General features: G+C 44.0%; 1 protein-coding gene across 8 annotated transcripts in view; it reads right to left on the bottom strand.

Annotated features, from left to right (window-relative positions):
• Eri3 (ERI1 exoribonuclease family member 3) overlaps window positions 1–16,485 on the bottom strand; it is a 124,859-nt gene extending 108,374 nt beyond the window's left edge. For 4 of the 8 annotated variants that reach the window (XM_052177132.1, XM_052177136.1, XM_052177135.1 and 1 more), the window contains exons 1-3: window positions 16,061–16,422; window positions 13,840–13,915; window positions 1,227–1,504 (exon numbers count right to left, since the gene is read on the bottom strand). In XM_052177132.1, the coding sequence (XP_052033092.1) occupies window positions 1,227–1,504; window positions 13,840–13,915; window positions 16,061–16,195 (489 nt within the window). In that variant the 5' untranslated portion in view covers window positions 16,196–16,422. The other 4 variants (XM_052177137.1, XM_052177133.1, XM_052177138.1 and 1 more) reach the window with 4 other exon arrangements.
• Between the last annotated feature and the right edge of the window lie 8,656 nt (window positions 16,486–25,141).

Genomic DNA, 25,141 nt, shown 5'->3' with positions numbered 1-25,141 from the left:
CAATAGATCTGCATGTTCCAAACTTACACACTCTAACCTAGCAGTGCAGGAGTGCCATCCTAGAGCCACGCGCACCCGAGGCCCCACACTGCAATGAACTACCACACTGGTGTTCAACTGTCCCCTCACATACCCAGCAGAGGTTCCTCTCTGCTACTAATCTAAGCTCCCTAAAGAGGGTGCCTTAAAAAATAAAAGGTCTTTGTATACAAGGAAGGTCTTTGTATGCAAGGAAGAAAAGCAAAGACATTTTCCTTTCCAACAGACTAGCAATGGCACCTGTTCAGATTCTCTAATGCTACTTAACAAATTACACTAAACCAAGTATAGGAACACACACCTATAGTCCTATCACTTGGTAGGATGGCAAGTTCAAAGTCAGCCTGAGTTACAGAGTGAGTTCAAGGACACTCTCATCAATACCATGAGATACCTTATAAAGGAAGAACAAATCCCCAAATGTGTGGCGTAAAGCATAAGAACCAACCATTCTCTGTCACAGTTCCTGTGAGTTAGGAATGTGGTAGGTGCTTAGCTGGCCGAGGGTCTGTCCTAGCGTTGAAGGCAGCTATCACTAGGGCTATGGTCATCAGAAGACCTGGCAGAGGCTGTCAAATCCACTGCCGCAGTCAGTAACATGACAGCCAAGCAGGGTTGGCTGCTGGATCGCAGCCTCAGTTTCTATACATGAGTCTCTCCACAGTACTGTCCGAGTGTCCTTGTATGTGTTAGCTGGCTTCTGCCAGAGCAAATGATCCAAAGGAGCAAAGCAGACTAGTGTTTCTTCTAACCTAGCCTGTGCCCTTCATCACAAACTGTCTCTTGTACTACAATCTACTGACAAGACAGGGTTATCTATGAGTGAGGGTAAAAGTGTTAACACCAGGAAGTAAGGTCACGTCAAGACCCTCAGGACCATCAGGATAGTATCACCATACTCCTTAAAAAGACATACAGCAACAACAGGAAGAAAGGACAATAGAACCCACAGGAGAGGAAGGGTGGGAGTACTGCATTCTGATTCCCAAAAGCTAAGAGTAGGGAGAAAAATGTATCCAGTTCTCCACAGGGACTGCACAGTACTGCCTTGCCCTAGCACACGTGTAACCAACCTATGTTACTAAAAGCCATGAGATAGGCGAAAACTCTAGGTCCCAAGAAGCAAGACTCTCCTCCCTCCTTCTTGCCCACCCAACCTTTTCTGAAGCAATGATACAACAGTTTACCTGAGGATGAATCTGTGGCTTGTCGCACGTGGCCTCAAAGTCCAGCACTAAAAAGTAGTGATACCTCTGGGGAGGGAAGGGCACCATTGCCGCCATTGATGCGCCAAAGCCGTGGGCCGCCAGCTTTCTGGTGGATATGGAACAGAACTCCGGAACACCACAGGGAGAAAATAAGTGGGAGCCCAGCACTTTTCTTGCTCTTGAAAGTAAATATGAAGAAAATCGAGCTGCTCCAGTCTGTAAAGGTGCTAGCATTGAACATCCAGAGGCATCTAAAACTTAGGGAAGCAAAATTAAAAGAAAAAGAAAACAAAACAAAACACAAAAACAGAGAGCCTGGGTTACTTCCCTCCCACTGTCGCCCTGTTCCATCCAGTCTTCAGAAATTTCCATGCAGCCTGAGCCACTCCCACTATTTCCAGGCCTTTTTCTAAATCATGGTTTTTGTTACCAAAGTTTTAAGACCCAATACTGGCACCTGCAGTATTATTACTACAACTGTCTCCCAGAGCTTTCTCAAAGCAACACACAAAATTTGTAAATGGAGCACTAGTTCAAAAGAGAGCCAGAGGACTTCCTCAGTCACTTCTCAGATGGCAATGGTTAACTTTAACCCAAAGATTCCAAAGCAGTCTGAGGTAACCAACTGCACTCTCAGTCCTAAAAGTAGACTCACTTTCCTGAACACTCTCTTCAGTTCTCTTACACATTATTTGTCCCTGGCTCATCTGCCTGTGACTTGAAATCTCCACATGCCCTCTACCTTCTCCCAGCAAGAGAGCATGAAATCAATCCCAGGGGACTCTGTTGCCAGCCTTCTGATGATTTCCAATCCACACTGGTAAGTAGCACCCTAGGGAGACTTCGGAGCACAGCTGGCCACAGCCTCAGGCCTCCTCATTTGCAGCCCTGGGCCTCACTCTCTCCTAGAGGTCCTGGATGACTATGAGACCTTTTAAATAGGAAAGGGAAAGAGAAAACCCAGATGTGGCAGTAATGGTAGTATTTCTAAAAGTCTAGTAAAGTTTTCTGAGGGAACACGTACTGGGGGGGGAGTGGGAGAACCCTGAATCATTCTCCCTTTACATTTTCCCTTTAAATTCACACAGTATCTGGCCTCCTCTGAGGGCTAACTAAAGAGAAAAATCAAAGCCTATGTTTTACTCACAAATAACCCAATCTGTGAGAAAGGAAAGCAAGGCAGAGATGTAGGAACATGTCTTTCCCCACATTAAAATCAATATGAAATTTTCTCTCAACTTTAACTCTCAAAAAAGAAATCTTACCATCTCATACACAAACTGTTATCGCTTTATGCTTCCTAATGCCTCAAGCCAACAGGGCCAGAGGCTTGTCTGACTGGCTAGACTAGTAGACACTGTCTCCCCACGTAAGGTAGGAGGACAACATCCTTTGAACTCTAGTACAATGGAGTCACTGTCATCTGAACAAGAGTATGCCAAGAACCATTTCTCTCCCCAGCTCTCTCCCGACTCGCTGAAAGCCACCATCACTTGTCTGCGTACCTATTAGCATACACACTAGTGTGACTCCTGTATATTCTATATGGAAACATGAAACATCACAGGATTCCATGAGGACTGAAAAGGGTTCCGCATGGATCCTACACAAGCACAGCCCTTGCTTTACCATTGCATCACAGCCTAACCCCAAACTCACAGTCCAGGGAGACAAAGGCAAGCTTGAGTTCACTATGTAATTTCTTGCAAAGGTAAAGGGCCAATGTCCCTTTGAAAACCAGAGTCCCACTGGGAAGTGGTGGTGCACACCTTTAATCCCAGCACTTGGGAGGCAGAGGCAGGTGGATTTCTGAGTTCAAGGCCAGCCTGGTCTACAGAGTGAGTTCCAAGACAGCCAGGGCTACACAGAGAAACCCTGTCTCAAAAAAAAAAAAAAAAGAAAGAAAGAAAGAAAGAAAGAAAGAAAGAAAGAAAGAAAGAAAGAAAGAAAGAAAGAAAGAAAGAAAGAAAGAAAGAAAGAAAGAAAAGAAAACAAGAGTCCCCAAACAAACCCATTCTATCACTCACTCATCAACAGTACCAGAAAAACTTCAGCGGCAAGATGATAATGGCTCCATTATCCATTCTCTTTTAGAAGCAAAGTCCTTCTGAACATCAGACCTCTTCTAGTCAATAGAGCTAGGTAGAAAGACTTTTGAAACTCTTAATGTGTCTATAGTACACACAGTATATAAATCAACTAGACTCTGTCTGCCATATACTACAAGCAATTGTCTTGTTTTTGTTCTGACTTCAGCACTTACTAGCCATGGCACCACGGGCATGCTCTATTCTTCAATTCCCTGCCTATACAATGAAGTAATAATAATATCTACTTCTAAAGTGAGCATGAAATGAGAACACAGGTAAAATACCAAGAGCAGAGTCTACTGCATAATGACTCAGAAAACTACTAGCTTATTATTATAACTATGAAACTGGCTATTCCTTCAGTGAACAATGCTTACAAAGTTGTCTTCTACATTCTTATAATTCTCTAGACCTCCCAAAGGGCAAAATATACATATCCTACTATATCCTCCCTTGGACAACACACTGATAACTAGAGGGCCTCCTTGCTTACAAGTTTGCTTTTCTCATCTGACTTCACTTACATCAAGAAGGACCACTTGGAAGAAGTCTTTTTTTTAAAAAAGATTTATTTATTATTATATGTAAGTACACTATAGTTGTCTTCAGACACACCAGAAGAGGGCGTGAGATCTCATTACAGATGGTTGTGAGCCACCATGTGGTTGCTGGGATTTGAACTCAGGACCTTTAGGAAGAAGTCTTAAGAATAGACCTAGGGCCTAGAGAGATGGTTCAGCATTTGAGTACAGGCTGCTCTTCCAAAGCACCTGAGTTTGATTCCCAGCATCCACATGATAGCTCACAACCATCCGTCGTAGCTCCAATCCCAGGAGACTGGATGTCATCTGGCCTCTGCAGACACTGCATGCATATGGTGCATAGACATACATACAGGCAAGCAAAACACCTATATATGTAAAAATATATTAAAACAGACAATAAGAGATCAGATCTCCACATATCAATATTAACTGGGTTCCATACTGCCCTCCTAATAACCAAATTAAGATTAAGTCAAAGGACAGTAGGTAATGCTTTCTCTTCTCTTTGTAAAAACTTCAATTCTAAAACTGTTAACTAGAGTAAAGAAAGACAAATATCTACATCATTTGGAGTTGGGAGAAGCAGAAGGGTCTTAGATGAAGTGTAAGAACCCAGACAGGTGAGAAGGGCATCCAGGCAGAGAGTATATACCATGTCAGAGCCTAATGCCAAAAGGAATTTATTAAGATTCATGGGTAAGGCCGGGCGGACGGTGGCGCACGCCTTTAATCCCAGCACTTGGGAGGCAGAGACAGGTGGATTTCTGAGTTTGAGGCCAGCTGGTCTACAGAGTGAGTTCCAGGACAGCCAGGGCTACACAGAGAAACCTTGTCTCGAAGAAAAAAAAAAAGATTCATGGGTAATAATAATAATAAAAAAAAAAAAAAAAGACCAGAAACAACCAAATAGTTACATACAAAAAAGGATAAGCATACAAAAAGGATAACGGAAACCAGGTTTTACACACACACACACACACACACAAACACACACACACAAAGACAAAGCCTGTGGTACTGTTGTATTGTTTATGCAGTACTGACAGTAAGAATCATGATTTCTGGTATAGACATGGTGGATATGGATATACGATGTAGATATAAACAGAAGTATGATTGCACACGCACACATAGCTCTAGATGCACACTCTAGCACTAACTAAGCATAAGCACAGCAGTGAGCACAGCTAACACACCAGTGCCTTCCAAACACCACTGTCCACCACAGGAACCATTCTCCCTGGAGACACAGTAAGAAAAGTACAAGATGAGCCTAAGATATCCTACAGGAAGGGAATTCTCAAAGAATAATAGAAACAAATCAAAGGGACTCAAAAGCCACCTTGAGGGGACTCGTGCTGGTCAAAAAAGATGGTGGTAAATTAGAGTACAATGAATACGCTTGAAAACCATGAGTCCATAAAGATTTAATAAATACAACTAAAATCTATGGATGGATATAAAAATGATTTCAATGTGTTTCTCCATAGAACCCTTATTAGTTATTACAAGAAGTAACTTTAAAATGGAAAAGATGAGGAGACATCTTATTACCCAACTGGTCAAAAATAAGCATTATTGCTAGATGTAGTGGCACACACCTTTAATACCAGCACTCAGGAGGCTGAGACAGAAACACAAGGCCAGCCTGGCCTATACTGTGAGCTCCAGGTCAGGCAGGGATACATGGTAAGATCCTTGTCCCCCATCCCAAAAAAGTATCAATAATAGGAAAAATCAAAATTCATGCCACTTGACAGGATGTAATGAGAACAAAGAATCATTTCTGATATTCCTGCTGAAGAGGCCTAATATAAGCCTAACCATAAAAAAGTACCAGACAAGCCCTAACAGAGGAACAATCCACACAATAACCAGCCCGTAACTAAATGCAACCCACAATTATCAACAATCCCCTTTTGCTACAAAGAACATTCCTGAAACAATTAGCAAAACTTGAATGTGATCTGTGAACTAGATAGAGGTTAGCATATCCATGTTAATTGTCTGATTTTGATAGTTGTATTAGGTTAAAAAAAAATCCTGCTTATAGAAAATACACATCAAGTATTCTTAATAATGGGACATTAGTTCAGGAATTTAATCTTCAAATGGTACAGAAAAGAAAGCTTTGTATTGCACTTCCAATTTTTATGTAAAAATGGGCTGTTTCCAACTTTTTTAAAAAAATACTTTTAAAAATCCAGGTTTAAGGCTAAGAGTATAGCTCTGTGATAGAGCACTTGCCTACCATGCAGAAGGCCCTGGGTTCAATCCTTAGCACAGTTTAAATTAAATAAATAAAATCCATGTGTGCTGGGCAGTGGTGACGCACGCCTGTAATCCCAGCACTCTGGGAGGCAGAGGCAGGCGGATTTCTGAGTTCGAGGCCAGCCTGGTCTACAGAGTGAGTTCCAGGGCAGCCAGGGCTATACAGAGAAACCCTGTCTCAAAAAAAAAAAAAAAAAAAAAAAAAAAAAAAAACACCAAATCTAAAATCCATGTGCAATCTAGCTTTAAAAACAATATGAGAAATATTCTCCAAAAAAAGACAAGACACAGCATCACACCTCAGTTGCAATGCCACCGAATCCCTAGTGGAAAAGCCACCGCTCAGCACCCAGTAACTCTCACTCTGCCTTGCACGGCCCCACAGCACACGCAGATTCTCAGAAACACCCACAATTCCTACAATGGCATCCAGCCTGCTCTTGTGTCTGCTAGCGACTTGAGGATTTCTTTTCCATTGATGTCTTTATACTTTAGTTACAAGTGTGCAGAATTTAAGTCTACAGCTACAACATCAACAGGATTTTAGTATCTGGTCAAGGGGGAGAACTCAAAAAAATTCATGATTCTCTGTATTTTTAATCAGAGACCAAGATTTATTTACATTTAGTCTCAAACTAAAAAGTAGTAAGTAGACTATAGCAAAAGAAAAAAATGAATGACTTTCATCTCAAAATGAAGGGATCATTTTCCCAATGGGGACAGGGAGGGGTAAACTGGGACTGCCCTGAGGCCAGCCCTGATTTGGAGAAACAGGCCTGCGCCACAGCCCCTGGAGGATGGTCTCTGTGCAGAGTATTTACACAACAGGCACCAATGGTTCCTCTGCAGCCATTACTGTCTATCAGGTAAATAACACATGTGCCAAGACACACATTTAATGAGGGAAATAATATGCCTTTATAAAAAGACTCAATCTGTATTTACCTGAGAGACCAAAGAAGCACCAAATCACCAGATTAGTGGAACCACAGAGGAGTCGTTCTGGTGTCTTGGGTAAATAGACATTTTATAGCCTCCATTACTGGAAAGGGAAAGGAGGGAGGGAGGTCATCCTTCAACATCCACACACTGGCTGGGGGAGCTTCAGACACAGGACAAGCTGAGAAGCCCATCAGTAAACATGGGGTCCCCTACCATTCCACTTCCCAGCCACATACACTTGAGATCTCTGGGAGCATATGGGTCAGTGCCATCTCTAGATCCAATGCACAGCACTAAAACCAGATTGGGAGACAGAACTACATTCCAAAGACATTCCAAGGTATTAGAGGCAGGTACTGAGTGACTGACTCAAGAAAGACCCCCTTGTCCTAGGATGATCTTAGCTATTATACTCAAATTCCTGAGTCATAGAAACAACAAAGATACCTGTCTGGAATCTATTTTGTCCCGGGTTTTGACTTAGGCAGCTAAAATTAGCCTGGGAAACATGTAAATAAACTGCATGCCATTCAAAAGTCATACTATTCAATCGAATGAAGAGCCTTTACTGCCAGAGTACTTATATGAAAATCACAGTCAAAAAGGAAGAAAATTTAATTGACAGACACAAGCCAGCCAGAGGAAAGAAAGACTCACTAGACAAGAAAGAAAAAATATCCAGGCATGATGGTGCACACCCTTCATCTCAGCCTGTGGGGGGGAGAGGCAGGCAGATCTCTGTGAGCTGGAGGTCGGCCAGGGCTACATGGTGAGACCCCATCTCAAACAAAAAAAAGAATGGAGAAAGGAAGGAAGAGGAGAGAAGAACAGAACCCAAGGCTCCAACTCCAACAACACTGCTCACTCCAGTGCAAGAAGCAGACCTCACATGCACCTCCAAGTTTCTCTCTACTACCACAAGGGACAAGAACCCATGAGTTCTGGCTGGTTTGCTAAAGGCAGCATGTTACATATAAACCTGAAATTCCTGGCAACTCTTTTGGTTGGTCCAGAGTAGGAAGGAAGCAGTAGGAACTCTAATGAGGCCCTCCCTTCAATGGAACACTCTCTTCTCCATACCACATCTCTGCCCTCCCTGGCTTACTGCTTCCAGACAGGGCTAACAGAGCTCTCTGATATCAGAAAGACCTCTGAAACCACCAGCAGAGCTGAAGCCACCAAAAGCTGTCAGGAACACAAATTCTGATATATACATCAGGCCATCTCAGCAGCTCAAGACCACCCAAAAGGCAATTCTTGATCTGTCTGCTGTTTGCTAAACCACTAGCCATTCCCACTTACAAACTCCTTCTAGAAGCCAAAGCTGAACAATGTCTCTTCACAAAGTCCTGTAGACCAGATACCTCTCCATGACAAACCTTCCTTCCTAATCAACATGGACAAAACTTAAAATGAGGAAATATAGCTATCCTGTAAATACTCCTTACCCACCCACTTTGTAGATGCATATACACAACAGTGGTATCCAAAGCTGTTCAAATCCTTCCATTCTAGATAGTAAGCTAGCATTGGAGCAGGGTCAGAACAGCAGAGTTACTAAAATATTAGACAAACCTACATTTGAGTCCTAACTCTACTACACATTCTTGTTAATAATACCTGATTCTTTTCTGGTCCATGTCAACCACCCAATGTATATAGCATTTTGCATACCAGTACAAATGCTCAAAGGGAGTTACTATTGTCAACACATGAAAAAGAGAAAAGAAAAATGCCTTTCTGAAAACCTATTACAGACTAGGCACTATGCTGATAAGTTACATATTTTATCTCACTTAATCCTCTAACAATCAAGCAAAACAGTAACGTATTCCTGTCCTACACATGAGAAACTGAGGCTCACAACATTCAACTTTTTGTGGACTCTATTTCCCTCTCCCCTGTCCAATAGGTCTTCTTATTTCCCTACTTGACTGATTTCACTATTTTACAGGACTAATAATTCATATTAACTTCAATTCTTCTTTTGCAGTAAGATATGATTTTTAAGCAAAAATAACCTTAAGCAACGATGAAATCTAAACCATCCAGATTTGTGTATATATATATATGTACAAATTATATAACGATATATATAATTTTATACATATGTGTGTGTGTGTGTGTGCATATATATATGCATACCCCTAAAGAGTTGGAGAAACAGCTCTTGCTCAAGTCCTTCTACAAGGCTGGGCCTGGTAAAACACTGCTCCCTCTATGTTGGAAAAGCACTGCCATTTTTACCAGTAAATTAACACTTTCTTTAAAACCCGGCTAAATCCCACCATTTTTGTAGATTTCTGATACTCCATGATAAAGTTAATGGTGTCCATGTGACCCAGTACCACAGGTTATTCTAACTTTATGACTTATCTTCTCACTATTTGGTGACACATTATCTGTCTCTTTTGCTACTAACAGTTTTCAAAGACTTCTCAAGGAAGGATGGAGAGTAGCCACAGAGGCATGCATACCTGTGCACCAAAAGGAGGTATCCATGTGTGCAGAAAAAGCAGATTTTCTAACTATTTTCTTGTCAAGTGCTTTTTTTTGCATTTTAAATTTTCATACAGCTTGAAAGAGGAGTACAGAGTTTTAATCTAAATGGCACATAAGTTTTAGAAATCTGAGAAAGACAGCTGGTTTCTAAAAAGCAACAACTATATTTTATTCATTTCTTTACTCCCAGCACAGAACCAGGCACAATTAAGAAAGTAAAAATTTGCTAAACAAATTAATATGCACAAAGCCATGATGCCAACTAATCTAGAAGTAGAATATGCTAGAACAGAGAAATCAAAGTACACCAAACAAAGCTAGCTAGCTTCCTTCCACCCTTTCTTTCTGCTCTTCCCAGAAAAGAGGGAGGGGAAGGGGAGGGGGAGAGAGGAGAGAGGGAGGGAAGGAAGGAGAGAGGAAAAGAGGGAGGAAGAGGGGGATGGGAGGAGAGGGGGAGGGACAAGGGGAGGGAGGGGCAGGAGGGAGAGAGGGAGAATGAATATTGCTTTGGTGCAGGAATACTATTAAAAGGATTAATTTAGGGACCAGTGTTTGGACTGTCACATCCAATCACTGCACACAGATCTACAGCTTCCCACATCAGGCTCATGCAGAAAGGAATCAATGGCAAGGACACAGAGGGTCTGAACAGGCATACTAATGGCCTCCTGAGGTGCCAGCGGCCAGCTTTGACACTCCCATAAATTATCTGCCTTTTGATTTTACCTGTAGCTGTGGGGCACAAGGCACAATTTTAAACATATCAAAGCAATCCCTCCTAACCCAAGCTTCCCCAAGGAATGTCCCCCAGAGGAGGAAGAGGCTAAAAACAACAACCCAAAGGGAATCTGTTTCCCAAAAGGCTTCATCCTCAAAATCATCTAATAAAACCCAACAGAACCAAATAGATGAAGCAGGATTGAGCCAAGCAGACATGGGGGGGGGGGGGGTGGCGTGCATCTCTCACTCAAGGGAAGAGAATCACAACAGCCAACTAGCACAGTTCCATCCGGAGGCAAGTCTGCACTAGTGTTAACAGTATCTTACTGATAGTGTGATCCTGGGCAACTCAACTTAACCTTCTTTGGCCCCAGTTTCCTCACTTGGTAGCAAGGAAGCCAAAGTAGAGTCCATGCCTCACTTCCCACCATGGGAGGGAAGAGTAGAGGAGCTTTACAGGAATGTAGGGCAGTAATGTGACAATACTAATAAATGACCACAGGGAGTCAGGCTAGCAAAAGGTGTGCAGTGTGCGTCTGTACTGGGAAACTACTTCACTCACACCTGTGCACATTTTCCACAATAAAAAATGTGTCTTGGGGCTGGAGAGATGGTTCAGTGGTTAAGAGCAATATCTGCTCTTCCAGAGGTCCTGAGTTCATTCCCAGCAACCACATGGTGGCTCACAACCATCTGCAATGGGATCTGACATCCTCTTCTGGCATGCAGATGAACATGAAAATAGAACACTCATGTATAAAATAAAATCTTTTTTAAAAATTTTTTTGATGTGTCTTGTTTAAATTTTAATTGTGTCCTATAAGTCAGCTATGCTTTCACCATATGGGCACAATGAAAACTTAGGCTCAGAGTTTATGAACACATATCACCCAACTCCTTCCTGCTTTTGTGTAGAATATTAGTAGTAGCACCCACCTTTAACCCCAACACTTGGAAGGCAAAGGTAGACATAACTCTATAAGTTCAAGGCTAGCATGGTCTACATAGAGGGTTCCAGACCAGCTACAGTAATAGCCTGAAGTAAAACAGACAATCACCACCAGCCCCTCAACAACAGAACAGTGTCAATACACTGCTAAGAGCTTATCACTGTTGCAGCTTTAAAAGCCTTCAACGGCGGGCAGTGGTGGCGCACGCCTTTAATCCCAGCACTTGGGAGGCAGAGGCAGGCGGATTTCTGAGTTCGAGGCCAGCCTGGTCTACAGAGTGAGTTCCAGGACAGCCAGGGCTATACAGAGAAACCCTGTCTTGAAAAACCAAAAAAAAAAAAAAAAAAAAAAAAAAAGCCTTCAACGATGCTTTTAAATCCCACTATCTCCATTTTAGATAGCAAAGTGAAGCTCAGAGAGGTAAGTCACTTGTCTGAGGTCACAGAAACATCATTATCAGAAATCTGTAGGCTTCCCTCCATCACTGCAAATACATTAGAGTTCATAAGAAGAGGAAGAACAAGGGAAAGGACAGAGTGGGATTCTGAGCTCTAAACTTCTCACACTCAACCAAACTTTACTGGGTCCTCTGCTTGAGACACACCATCAATCACACTAATCTGACACTTTTACAAAAGAGCATGGGTTATCAGTATTCTACGATCAAGGAAAGAAGAGACCAAGTAGGACACACAGAATGAGAACCACTGCCTTCAAACTGGCCAGTGTATACAGCCAGTTCCTAGTTATTAAACTAGGAACCTTAAAATGAAGATCCCTTCAAGGGATCCATTCAGTCCACACTTCCTTCAACAGAAAATAGCTTCCAAAACATTTTAATTCACTGTATGTTCATTTTCTCTCTCTCTCATTCTCTTTCTCTCTCATTCTCTCTCTCTCATTCTCTCTCTCTCATCTTTTTGCCTTTTCAATCCACTCTTCGCACTGATATCACTACAAGCTTTCTACAACACAAACCTCATAATTATAATCTTTTATTTTTCTTTTTTCTCTCTGCTTTGTTATGTAGCACAGGCTGGCCTTGAATTAGCAACTCTTCTGCTTTACCCTCCCAATTACGGGAGAATACCACTACCACCTTAAGCTGCTTACAATCTTTTAATGTCTTCCTACTAATCTGATACAGATAGACTAACTGAGGTCCATGAACCAAATCCAGATGCCACCTGTTTTTATAACTACATTTTTTACTAGAACACAATCATGTTCACCTTTGCAGCGTGCAAAGCTGCAGAAATGCTCATTACAAGCTATACAGTGTAAAAGAGTCACAAACCCTAAGTACTTACTCTGGTCTGACTTAGAAAGGCTTGTTAACCTATAGTCTTTTACGCCTCCACCTACCTTGTTCTCACCCTACCATCTCACTAGAGTTTCTAAGGCCCTCGGCTCTGCTCCCCTTTCCTGCTTCATTTCCCATCTGCCTTTTAATCACAGTGAACTTCACAAACCTAGCAAAGCTGATACTTCATCTTGCATGTTTATTTACCTCTAGGTAAGGGGGTAGATTCCTTGAGAGCCACCTTAGAGCCGGCGAGCTCACAATCAGGACACTTGTGCAGTTTCAGAGGGTGGTCCCTTGCTGCACCACCAGCAGGTGCACCACCTGCATTCTCATTCTGCACTATCATTCTTAGTTGAGACTCACATATTATTAGTATTTGGTATTTCTAGAAGATAAACTTCCTTAAGGAGATCACTATACTAGAGATCATGAAATCTATAATTTATATACAAGCTTGCACACACACATGGACACATGCATGTGGGTAATATTAGGCATTGCTGGGGGGGTCTCTCCTCTGGGTCATAAAGCTGTAGGTATCATAGGCAGTCTGCTTTTCCCCTATAAGCCCAGCAACTAGCAAAGTGTCTGGGCCTCTGTTATTGAACAAGCAACTTCCAAATCCTTGGATATCAATCATCAAAAGCCCACCCTTTTAGTCAGACCAAGTGGAAGTAGGTGGGAACCAATCATTCACTCAAGGATGACACATAACTCAAAACCAAATCTGAAAGGTTTCGGTCAAATATATCACAAGAGTCACATGAGAGGTGGTCTTACTGTTGAATGAAGATGAGTATTTTTCAGAATATAGGGCTATCCCAGCCCTACTCAATAACCCTAAAGGCAAGGTACTCACTCATGAGGGGTCCATTAAAAAATCATGGCTGGGCATGGCAGTCCATGCTTATAATCCCAGTCACTAGGGAGAGCCTGAAGCTGGAGGGCTGCAAGTCTGAGGCCAGTCTGGTCAATTTAGTTAAGATCAAACATAAGTGAGAAAAAAAGAAAGGAGAAAGACTTGAGAATACTGTTCAGTGCTGGCATGCTTGCCTAATGTATTGCAAAGTCCTGGGTTTATTCATGACAGCACTGGAGAGTATAGATCACTTATCTTCTCTAACTCGTACTCTAAAGATTTCAGTCAACTGGTTTCACTAAGTTTGAGCATATGCTACCCACCATACCAAAAGCTACAGAAAAATACATTCTGCACCAGCCCCCATCCCATACCCACCAAACGTGATCATGCAACAGGATTCTCACCTCTTCTTACTTCGAAGATGCCAAGACTGGCAGCTGGAGATGCTGAAGGGTCTGTGAGAGCTGGAAAGCCCCAATGCTGTGGACAAGCACACATCTCTGCAACAAGTGTATTTCAACTCAAGGTTTAAATCCTCATTAGTGGTCACTCTTAAACTCAAACTTTGGGATTTAGCTATTACTGTGGAAATAAAACGGCCCACAGACCTTTCAGATGCTATTAACTAATATTACCCACATGCATGTGTCCATGTGTGTGTGCAAGCTTGTATATAAATTATAGATTTCATGATCTCTAGTATAGTGATCTCCTTAAGGAAGTTTATCTTCTAGAAATACCAAATACTAATAATATGTGAGTCTCAACTAAGAATGATAGTCATGAGGTGGTGATTCACTAGATAATTTCAGAATTCTATCAGAAAAAGATACAAGGCTTGCAATATTCAGAACTCAAAAACTGGGGCTAAGCCAGGACTGAAGAGAAGGGTTCATTGCCACAAACCAATAGGCAATAACTAGAATGGAAACACACACCACTGGGAAACACTTTCAAAATACTTCTGTGCTGGAGAGATGGCTCAGAGTTTGAGAACACTGGTTGTTCTTCCAGAGGACCTGGGTTCAATTCCCAGCACCCACATAGCAGCTCACAGCTCCAGTTCCATGGGATCTGACACCCTTACACAGACACACATGCAGGCAAACTACTTCAAAGTCTGCCTCAAGTTCCAAAAAAAAATCAAGCTAATCAAACCCTAAAGCAAGACATCATGGGAGCCAATCACAGGCAGCAGCACATGCAGGAGAAGCAGTCGAGGTTACACACCAAGGCCATCTAAAAATAAACATTTTTAAAAAGCATCAAGGAATAGCTATCATATTCATCACCAAATTCAGATATCTAAAGGATCAGAAATCACAGACATGATCTTGTAAGCTAGTGAAGCCCTCTCTCTGCACAAACATCTACAATTGGAACCATTAATCCTGTCTATCACTTCACACACTTAAGACTTTATTCTATCCTGATCCCCTGGGAACAGGGCCCTCCCCAGTTTATCCCGCCAAGGAGTAAACTTTTCAAAATGAAATGGAATAAACCCCTTTATTTGGCTATTTCAAGTTGAAGGGAGCGCTCTCCGCCAAGCCTAGGACCTAACTAGCTGATTATTTACAGGATCTTTGGGCAGGAATTGTTAATGAGCTTTTAATTTGGAGTGCTTAAGTTGCCAAAGTGTTCTGAGCTCCAATGAAGCACCACAGAATCCATAAAGGAAAGATTATCAATCACTTCCTGGCAGCTCCCTTCCCCCATGCAGCACCTGCCAAGTAGGTTTCTAACCTAGATCACAGGCACACATTAGTGGAGTCACACTCCAAGTCACTGTTTATAAATTGGCTTTTAAATGGTGGGCGATTGAAGCATAAGGGCCAAGACTGAGCCCACTAAAACAAGGTATACTGTGTATGATAAAGTCTGAATAAAGCTGAATTTGATGAAGCCAGGTTTCTGGTATAAACTCTACAGTCAAAAAAAAATCATTCGGCCAATCACAATCCACTATCGTTAAATAGATTAGTCTTTGGCCAATGGGATTCATGTTTTGCTGCCCTTAGGCGGGGAAACCAATGAAATGCACTAGCAAATGCACGCCACAGAAATGGTCAGAGACAATTGTTGGCCCCAGTCACTGCAAAATCCAGCCTGAGAGGCTCCATTACCACACATCTTCCAGGTCAACATGGAGCAGCTGACATTTTGCAAGAACTCAACACAAGTCATGCTTTCTTTTAAGAAGACACCTGTTGCTGGGCCATTTGCAATAAAGGCATACAAAAAGCTACCCGGGTTAAGGCTCTTTCTCCACTCTGTCCACCATTATTACCCACAGCTTGTGACTTAAAAGGAAGTAAAGTGCTACCATGTGTGCCTGTGCCAGGATGCGGAGGGGGGTAGTCTATAAAATTCCTTCTACTTTATCTGGTCAAACCTCTCTTCTCCGGTAATCTCAAACCAGGCCCTTTCATCACCTCACCCAATCTCTCTTGCAAAGCCGAGCTCCCCCACCGCCCTCCCCAGCTACCCCTTTGCTAAGAGTTATAACGTGCATCCAGGGTTAGCACCAGGCTAATCCCAGGCTGCTTAAGTGTGCGCGCCACGACCCACACCCCGCATGCATTAACCAGGGCCCAACCTGGGGGCCCTCTCAATCTCACCCACCCCAGGGTGTTGCCCCCAGCTCGGGCCCATCCAGGTCCAGGGAAGCGTAAGGGGAGGGGCAGGGGGCCAGGAGACCAGCCCTCCTTCCCAGGGCCGCCCCCGCCCCCCGTCAGCTGCCGGAGAGGCTGTCGCCATGGCAACGCCCCCTCCTCCGGGCCAGCACGGCAGGCTCTCTCCAGGTACAGGCCCCGGCGTCTCCCTCGGCCTCAGCAGACACTCCGGGCAGTTGACGGCAGCGGGCACGGCCCGCGCCGCCTGCGGCGCTGGCCAGGCAGAAGCAGGGCCAACTCCGCCCGCTCCCCACAGCCCGTTCCAGGCCGCCTCAACAGCGGCAGCCAGCACCACGAGTCCACAACACACCGACTCACCTCCGCGCACTCTGACCCCGACCGACGCGGTGGACGGGCGGGCGTGGTAGCCAACCGCTGAGCCCGCTGCTAGAGCCTTTGGCCAATGAGCTGGAATAAGGCGGGACTTCTTCTCTCCAAACGCTCTCTCTCCCGCCGACATGCGCGTTAAGGTATGTCAAGATGGTGACCGTTGGCTCTGAGCCTTGTGGGACTTGTAGTTTGGAGAAGCCACGTATTCAAAAGAGAAGGGGAGGGTCACTTCTAAACAGTGAAAGGGCTTTTCTTAAAAATAAATAAATGATAATAATAAAATAATCCGAAAACTTCGTCAGGCCTAGAATGACCCAGATGCTCTACTTATTTTCCCCACCTTTACTGTAAGCACTCGGTGAGTATGGGCTTAGGAGACATCCTCTAGGCGACACTTTCTGTGATTCATTGTCAACAAGCAATCGTTATCTACTTTCTGATGCGGGCCTAAGGGAAATCTGGAAAGAAGGGAGGCGAATTCGGCTAAAAAAGAAAATGCTTAGATGTCTGAAGGGCCTCTCTAAGGAAGAAGCTTCTGGCTTGTTGAGGCCCTCAGAGGAACTGTCAGGGTTAACAAGGTTTCTGGCCACAGCTGTAGTGGGGCTTTCACAGTCTCTCCAGGCAGCTGCGGAGAACTTCACCTAAAGCGATGGGTGAGTGTCTCCATCTTAGCTGTGTTTCTCTGGGAATCCATGGATACCACGTTATGAAATAGGAAGCATCAGTCTTAAGCCACTGGTGATTTGGACAGCCTCTCAGTCAGATCCATCTTAGGAGCCATCTTCAGTTACCAAGCTCCTCTGTCTGCCACCTGCTATTTTCCCTTAAGATAGCTAATATCAGTTCTGGACCCTGCCACCTCTGAGATCTTAATATAATGGTTCCTGCCTGTGATGGAAATGCCTGTAATCCCCATATCAGAGAATACCTTCTTTAATCTCATGCATATAATGGGTTAGATGGTTCTACTGTGAACCTACAGAACTGATCATAGTGCTTTACAATTGTCTTGTCTCCTTGCCATCTCTCTCCCAGGAATTGAAACTCATTTAAGATAGGTATTATTTCCATATTGTTCATGCTGCACGGTTTTTACCCAGTATGGTGTCAGGAAGCTATGCAATAAAGTGTTTCTGATAAATGAAGGAATAACCTGCAGCAGAAACAGATATCACTTATCCCCAGTGGAGAAAAGGAGGGGCATGATTGCCTCTTGGAACTGAAACTGGGGCTTCTTCCTCTTATTGTTACATAAACATTAACCTAGGTTTATATGTTTATACTTCAGAATTGGGCACTGTCTGTTGCTGATGGTTCCAAGGTAAGGCATGCAAAACCTGCATCCTCATGGAGCTTTTCTATTGGAAAGGAAATGGAAGGGATGGACAATGAAAAGATAATATAAAAAGATGACTAAGAAGCCATAAGATGGTGTCTTCTTTCACATTTCCATTGCTATGATAAAACACCACGGCCAAAAAAAGCAACTTGAAGAGGAAATAGTTTATTTTGCTTATACTTGTGTATCACAGTCTATCACTGGCGGCAGACACTCAAGGCCCTGGAGGCAGGAACTGAAGCAGAGGCCATGGAGGAGTGCTGCTTACTGACCTGCTTCCCATGGCCTGCTTAGCCATTTTCTCATTACCCTAGGACCACCTGTCCAGGGTGGCACTGCTCACACCAGTCTTCAACCAAGAAAATGCAGGAAGACTTTCTTACAGGTAACCTGATGGAGCAATCTTCTCAACTGTGGTTCCTCAATTGAAGATGATGCTAGTTTGTTTCAAGTGGACCAAAAAACAACCAGGATGGAAGTATAGCACCATTTCAGAAATGACTGAAAATTTATTTAGTGATTCTGTTTTTCAATATACATCTAAAACTCAAGTCAGCCATTCAAACAACAATTTTTAAAATCAAACATTCTAACAGAATATAATTCAAAGATAGGCTATTTTGACATTTACATGCTAGGGAAGAATGATAGGAAAATAGTACAAAGCAAAGTTTTTTGAGACAGGGTTTTTCTGTGTAGCCCTAGCTATCCTGAAACTCACTCTGTAGACCAGGCTTGCCTCAAACTCACAGAGATCCCTGCCTCTACCTCTACCTCTACCTCTACCTCTGTCTCTGCCTCCCCAGTGCTGGGATTAAAAGTGTGTGTCATCACTGCCCAACTGATTGTTTCCCATAATTAAAGTATTATGCTTCTATAAGAGCACCATACTAGGCTGGAGAGATGGCTCAGTGGTTAAGAGCACTGACTGCTCTTCCAAAGGTCCCAAGCTCAATCCCCAGCAACCACATGGTGGCTCACAACTATCTGTAATGGGATCTGGTGCCCTCTACTAGTGTGTCTACAGTGTACTCGTATAAATAAAATAAATCTTTGAGAGAGAGAGAGAGGGAGAGAGAGAGAGAACCATACTTTATATATGCAATAAGAAAACTATAGTCCACTGGGCAGTGGTGGTGCATGCCTTTAATCCCAGCACTTGGGATGCAGAGGCAGGCAGATTTCTGAGTTCAAGACCAGCCTGGTCTACAGAGTGAGTTGCAGGACACCCAGGGCTACACAGAGAAACCCTGTCTCGAAAAAACAAAAACAAAAACAAAAGAAAACTATAGTCTGTAACATACAGTAGTCTTGAATGTGAGCTGAGGTGTTTCATACAGCATTTGTTGGTGTTTAGTGGTAGCAAAAATATGTTGTTCTAGTTAGATTTCTATTGCTGTGATAAAATACCAATACCAAAAGGAACTTGGGGAGGAAAGGATTTTATTTGGTTTATGCATCTCAATCATAGTCCATCATGAAGGGAACTCAGGGCACAAACTCAAGGCAGGAACCTGGAGGCAGGAACTGAAGCAGAGACCATGTCAGCAAGCACAGTGCCACATTGTACATTGTGTGTTTAGGGCCAGGGCTACAGTGAAGTCCCAACCTTTTTACTGTTGCCATTTTGTGTGTGTATCCCCACTCCCAGAAATCTATCATATTACCCCTATTTGGACTCATAACTCACAAGTTTAAGAATCTGTATTCTAGGACTATCCTAGATGGCCTGGGTTTGATTCCCAGCACCCATATGGCAGCTCACGACCATCTATAACTCTGGTTTTAGGAAATTTAATGCACTTTTCACACTTCCTCAGGCACTGCATACACCACATACATTTAGAAGAAGGAAGAGGAAGAGGAGGAAAAGGAGGAGGAAAAGGAAGAGGAAGAGGTGGAGGAGAAAGAAGAGGAAGAGGAGGAGGCAGCTGGACCCGAGAAAATAGAGCAGACCCAGTGATTAAGCTTATATACTTAGACTTAGCTGGGAAGCCTAAGCCTAGGGAAGAAAGAAGTGAGGCTGGAAAGGAGGGGGTGAGTATACAAGGCAGTGTGTCACCAAGTTGGTCAGAGGCAAAGAAAACAGTTTCTCTTAGCAGATCCTATTCCAGATAGGAGATATAGAATGATCACATTAGAAACAGAGAGAAAAAGCTGGATATGGCGGTGAATGTCTTTAATCCCAGCACCTGGTCTATAGGGCAAGTTCCAGGACAGCCAGCACTACACAGAGCAACACTATCTCAAAAAACCAAAAAGAAGAGGTGGAGGAGGCAGAGGAGACTGAGAGAGAGAGAAACAGGGAAAAAGAAAAAGGTAGTCCCCATCATTCCAGTAGCTAATGGGGTGAGAGATCTCACACCATAGAGAGCGGCAGCACACCTGAGACTAAAAGCTGTGTTAAAGCCTCTGATTTGATCACTTGGGCTCACTGCAACCCCACCAGAGAACACAGTCAAAAGAGTACTCCCAAAGGAAGGCAGAATAGCCAGACGAAGGGACAAGAAGGGCATGTGGACTGTTGACTAACAAGTGGCCCTGGGTTCAGGTTTAGAAGGGATGACAGATGAACTGAGTCAAGTACATCCTGGAAAGTCTCCTGACTTCAGGGCCAATGAAAGCAAGATCCCAAGAAAGGACAAGGCAGCCACCCAGGACAAAAAACAATAAAATGGACATCAAAGCTAGGACCTCGTGTGGCTGCGACCTTGTGTGGCTGCTGCCTCTAGGGTGACTATGATTCATCTCTTTTTGAATCAGAGCTTCTGGAATCACCCACCCAAGGCACTCATGAGATTGGGCTCCTTACAAGCATTCCCACTTGGAGAAATGGGGGAGGGCTCTCCAGGTCCTGCCCCTCCCCAGGGTTATGTGAGAGGGGTAAGCAATAGCTGAATAGAGTCCTTTCCAGTTGTGTAACAGTCCCTAAATTGCCCAAGGGGTACTAGAGTGACCTAGCTTTCCTAAGTAGTTACCCAAGCTGGGGCGGCGTGGTGGGTGAGGAGGCTGCCTAAGCCTACCATATTGCTCCAAGTTAACTCCCCATTCATGCTCTGGTGTATAATAACCCCAATAAGCTCACTGGTGCATCAAGCAAGCCTTGAATAGAATTGTTTTTTTTTTTTTTTTTTGGTGTGTCATTACCCTCTGTTGTACTAGAGCAAACAGAAATAGACTCTCCAGGAAAAGACACACAAGAGACTTTAACCAAGCATTAAAAGGGCAGAAAATGCTGACCCCAATGACAGTGCAGGCAGCCCCCCAATTCTGCATAGCTAGGAGAACCCAGGCTAGATCTGAAATCCCTTTATCCTGAGGCTGGAATAACTGCTGCCACCATCTAATCCCTATAATCTGCACAGGATGGTCTGGTACAGTTATAAAGACTGTGGGTTCCTAGAAAGCCAGGGTTTGAGCCCTGGCTGTGGCTATGACCTTAGACAAATCAAACTCTCCAGGTTTCTGTGTTTGCATCTCCAGGGTGGAGCTAGCACTCATGCCTATTGTTAGAATTAAATGCAAGGCACCTAGTGCATGGCATTGAAGTGTTCAGGAAATGCAGGCTGTTGTCACTTTTCTTGTCTTCTCCACCACATTCTCCAACTCTGACCACACACCCCTATCTCTTCCTCTTCCCAGCCAGCTGGCCGGCCATCTTCTACAGGATCATCAGTGGGGCCTGAACCTGGCCATTCCCTCTTCTCCCCACTCTGCCCATGCTTGTTTGCCATAAGCCTGTAGCATTCATCTCCCTGGTGACCCGAATCTGAACTAAGAGATGGATGTGAGGCAGTGGAGGCCAGGGTGGTAATGTGCTCCCTTATCTCTAGACCCCTCACTGGGGCCCAGTTAATTTTCTCTTTGATTTTAATATAGATTTATTGAAAGTTTCTGTTATCAAAACAAACTGTAGCAGCAAATTGGTGTTCTTTGCAGGCCTACAAGTGCCTATAAAGCTGCCATGCTTGGGGACGGATGGCGCTCTCCAGGAGGTCAGTCATGGCAGCAGGAAGTCCCTGGGGACACACACACTGCAGTTTAATATTTTTCTTATTAGCCTTTCTCTTCTTGCCTATCTAAGCCTTCCCCTTTAAATGGGAAACCAAATGGAGCCACTAGGGCTCCCTGTTCCCTGAGCTGCTCCATTCTCTGTGTCCTCCTCTTCGTGACTCCTCTGATTCCCCCCTTTCCCCACTGACCTAGGAAAAATCATGATGCACACAGCCCTGCCCCACCTATCCTATTTCTGTGCTAGTCAGAAGCATAGGACTTCCACAAAAGATTGGGGTCCCAAACACCTTTCAGGTCTGGCATTCTATGGGGGAGAAAAAAGAGCAAAGTTTGAAAGCAAAGGAGATAGTTTCTAAAAGGAATCCTGCCCTGCTGAAATCTACTAGACTAAACTGAAATAAAAAGAAGATGACGGAGATGGAGAAATGTCTCCATCAATAAAATGCCTACCATGTAAACGAGGACTGATGTCCCAATAGCCAGCACCCACTTCAAAAGCTAGAGTTGGCAGGGTACTGTTATCCTGGAGCTGAGAAGGCAGGAGAGTTACTGGGGTTTGCTGCTCAGCTAATCCAGTCAAATTGCTGAGCTACAGATTCAGTGAGAGTCCCTGGCTCAAAAAATGCTGTGGAGATACAATTGAGGACGACACCCACTGCTGACTTCTGGCCTTCACATCCACAAACATATATCTTCCCAGACACACATAACCATAGACATACACACTCAGGACCATAGACCCTAGAAAGTAGGCAAGTTCTGATATCAGCACAAGGCCTTGTGTGATTTCATTAGGACATACCCACTGCCATTTTCAATATGACCTCTCCTCTCAATGTGATATTTGATTCTCTGTTCTCAATCCATCCCGAAAGAGCAACCTGGCTTTCCCTACCTCCAGTGGCTCTTCGATACATGTCATAGCTCAAACCATTTACTGGCATTTACTGGCACCTTTAGGCTATAGAATCCATTCTGTCTCAGGGCTGGTCCTCATGGACCACTTGGCTTGAGAGTTCCAGCATTCACCGTCTCTACCTTGGTGGCACTAAGTTGCCACATCCCAATTCTCAGTGTTTTTTTCCTTGTTCGTAAACAGCTCCTGCCAGCAGCCAGGGCCATGCCCTTCCTCAGAACTATGACTGAGACTCCCATCCACACTTGGATCCTGGCCCCAGTGCTTATTGATGCTGTGTCTTTGGGGAACCTAGTGGTGATCTCATGGTACCTTGTGTTTCTATGTCCTCCTGTCTAAGCTTCTCTCTGAAACAAATGGCTTGTCTGGGGGATTTCCTCCCCCAATATTCTGAGACCCTCCAGGAAAAGGACTGTGTCTTAATCCTCTTTATAGTCATCTCGGTGTATAGAGTTGATGATGGGTAAGAATGGCCTCTCTGAGTCTGCTCCCTCAGCCATAAGATGGAGATAATGCCTGCATCACCAGTAGAATAAAGAACGCACCGCTCACGTTGCCGATCAGCATGTAGTAGGGATTTAGTGACTGAAGTAGCCACCAAAGGCTTGGAGGCCCCACATGCAAAGTACCTTCATGGACAAGAGCTGTTCTTCAACTGGAGGAGAAGTTACGTAAGGAGGAGCCAGCATGGTAAGACAGGACTATAACCCGCTACTCAAGATGCTGCTGAGGCAGGAGAATCACAAGCTCAATGCCTATTTAGGTTATAGAGAGAGTTTGGTGGCAGTGGTCTCTCCTCTGCTGGGAGTACTTTCCCCACCCAGGAAGCCCACCCCTGTCCCACCCAGTGCAGCACTCACCACTCCACAGGGCAGGAGCTTGCTCAGCAACCTTGTGTCTGGGAGGTGAGACCCCAGGAAGGACTTCAGGAGGACATTCCGAAATATCTCCTCCGGGAACTCCAGCTAAGTGTATACTCCAACCAATTTTTCAAGATTCAACCAAATTTATAAAATATATATCTTCTTTGTGTCAGACTCTTTGAAAACACAGGACAAGGGCATGAACAATAAAAACAGTTCCTGCCTCCACAAAGCTTAAGTGTCATGAGGAAAACACAAGTCACTGTTGTACCAAGGATTTGAGGATGAGTTTTCTAGCATAGCCTGGAAAGACAGTGTCTAAATCCAATCCTAAAAACGGAATAGGAATTTCCTAGAGCAGTGAAGAGAGAATAGAGAGGTGAAGAGGCTAGGACATTCTACGCAAAGAAAATAGCATGAGCTAAGTGTAGCAGAGATACCTGTAATCTCAGCACTTGGGAGGCTGAGGCAGAAGCATCACAAGTTCAAGGCCAGCCTGAGCCACATAGAAAGTTCAAGGACAGCCTGTACAACTTTGTGAGACCCCCTACCTTAAAATGAAAATTTAGGAGCTGGGGAGATGACTCAGTAGTTAGGAGCACTGGCTGCACTTCCAGAGGACCCAGGTTCAATGCCCAGCACCCACGTGGCAGCCCACAACTGTCTGTAACTCCTGACTCCTGGGTGCAAGTGATCCTCTCTGTAGCTGGATCATAAAACATTCTTAAAGGTTTTGAATTTGATTTCGAGGGACAGCTGTGGAGAACCAAGTTAGGGAATAATGAAGCCAGTCCTATGTTAGACTTGAGTGGGCACTTGTTCCAATCACCTTGTTTAGATGCAAATCGTGATCAGTGCGTCTGCATTTCTAACAAGTTCCTTGGAGAAGCTGGTACTGGTGCCCCTCAGTCCACACCTGGAAGAGTAGGCAGTTCTCAACCTTCCTCATGCTACGACCCTTTAATATCATGTTATGATGACCCCAGCCATAAAATTATTTTTGTTGCTACTTCATAACTGTAATTTTCCTACTGTTATGAACCCTTATGTAAATATCTGCTATGCAGTCCCTGTGAAAGTGTCATTTGACACCCCCAAAGGGTCACAGCCCACAGGTTGAGAACTGCTTACTAGAGGCCTGAAGGGAGGCAAAGAGAAGGTTATGAGGGAGCCTCCCTCTGTCCTACTCCTTGGTAAGAAGTGCAGGCATGGGAATGGAGAGATGGCCCAGCGGTTAAAAGCACTGGCTGCTCTTCCAGGGAATCCTGGGTTCGATTCCCAGCACCTACATGGTCCATAATTCCAGTTCCACAGGATCTGACACCCTCTCACAGACACACATTCATGTAAAACACCAATGTATATGAAAGAAAAATAAACAAATTGTTAAAAAAAAAATAGAACTACAGGGAGAGATTGACGGCATGTGTGTACAAAGACCAGCCTCCCTTACCCAGCCTGCTCACACATGCTTTAGATGGTGCTGTATCTCCAGTCCAGTTTTTCCTGCCTGTGTCCACTCACGTCAGCAGGCCCAGCACCTTTTCCTGTCTGTGTACTCTGGCTGGA

The sequence above is a fragment of the Apodemus sylvaticus genome, chromosome 3, assembly GCF_947179515.1.
Source record: "Apodemus sylvaticus chromosome 3, mApoSyl1.1, whole genome shotgun sequence".
In the NCBI taxonomy this organism is placed as follows: Eukaryota; Metazoa; Chordata; class Mammalia; order Rodentia; family Muridae; genus Apodemus; species Apodemus sylvaticus.
Note: the sequence above shows the minus strand (reverse complement) of the source record. Positions and strands in the feature narration are given on the sequence as shown.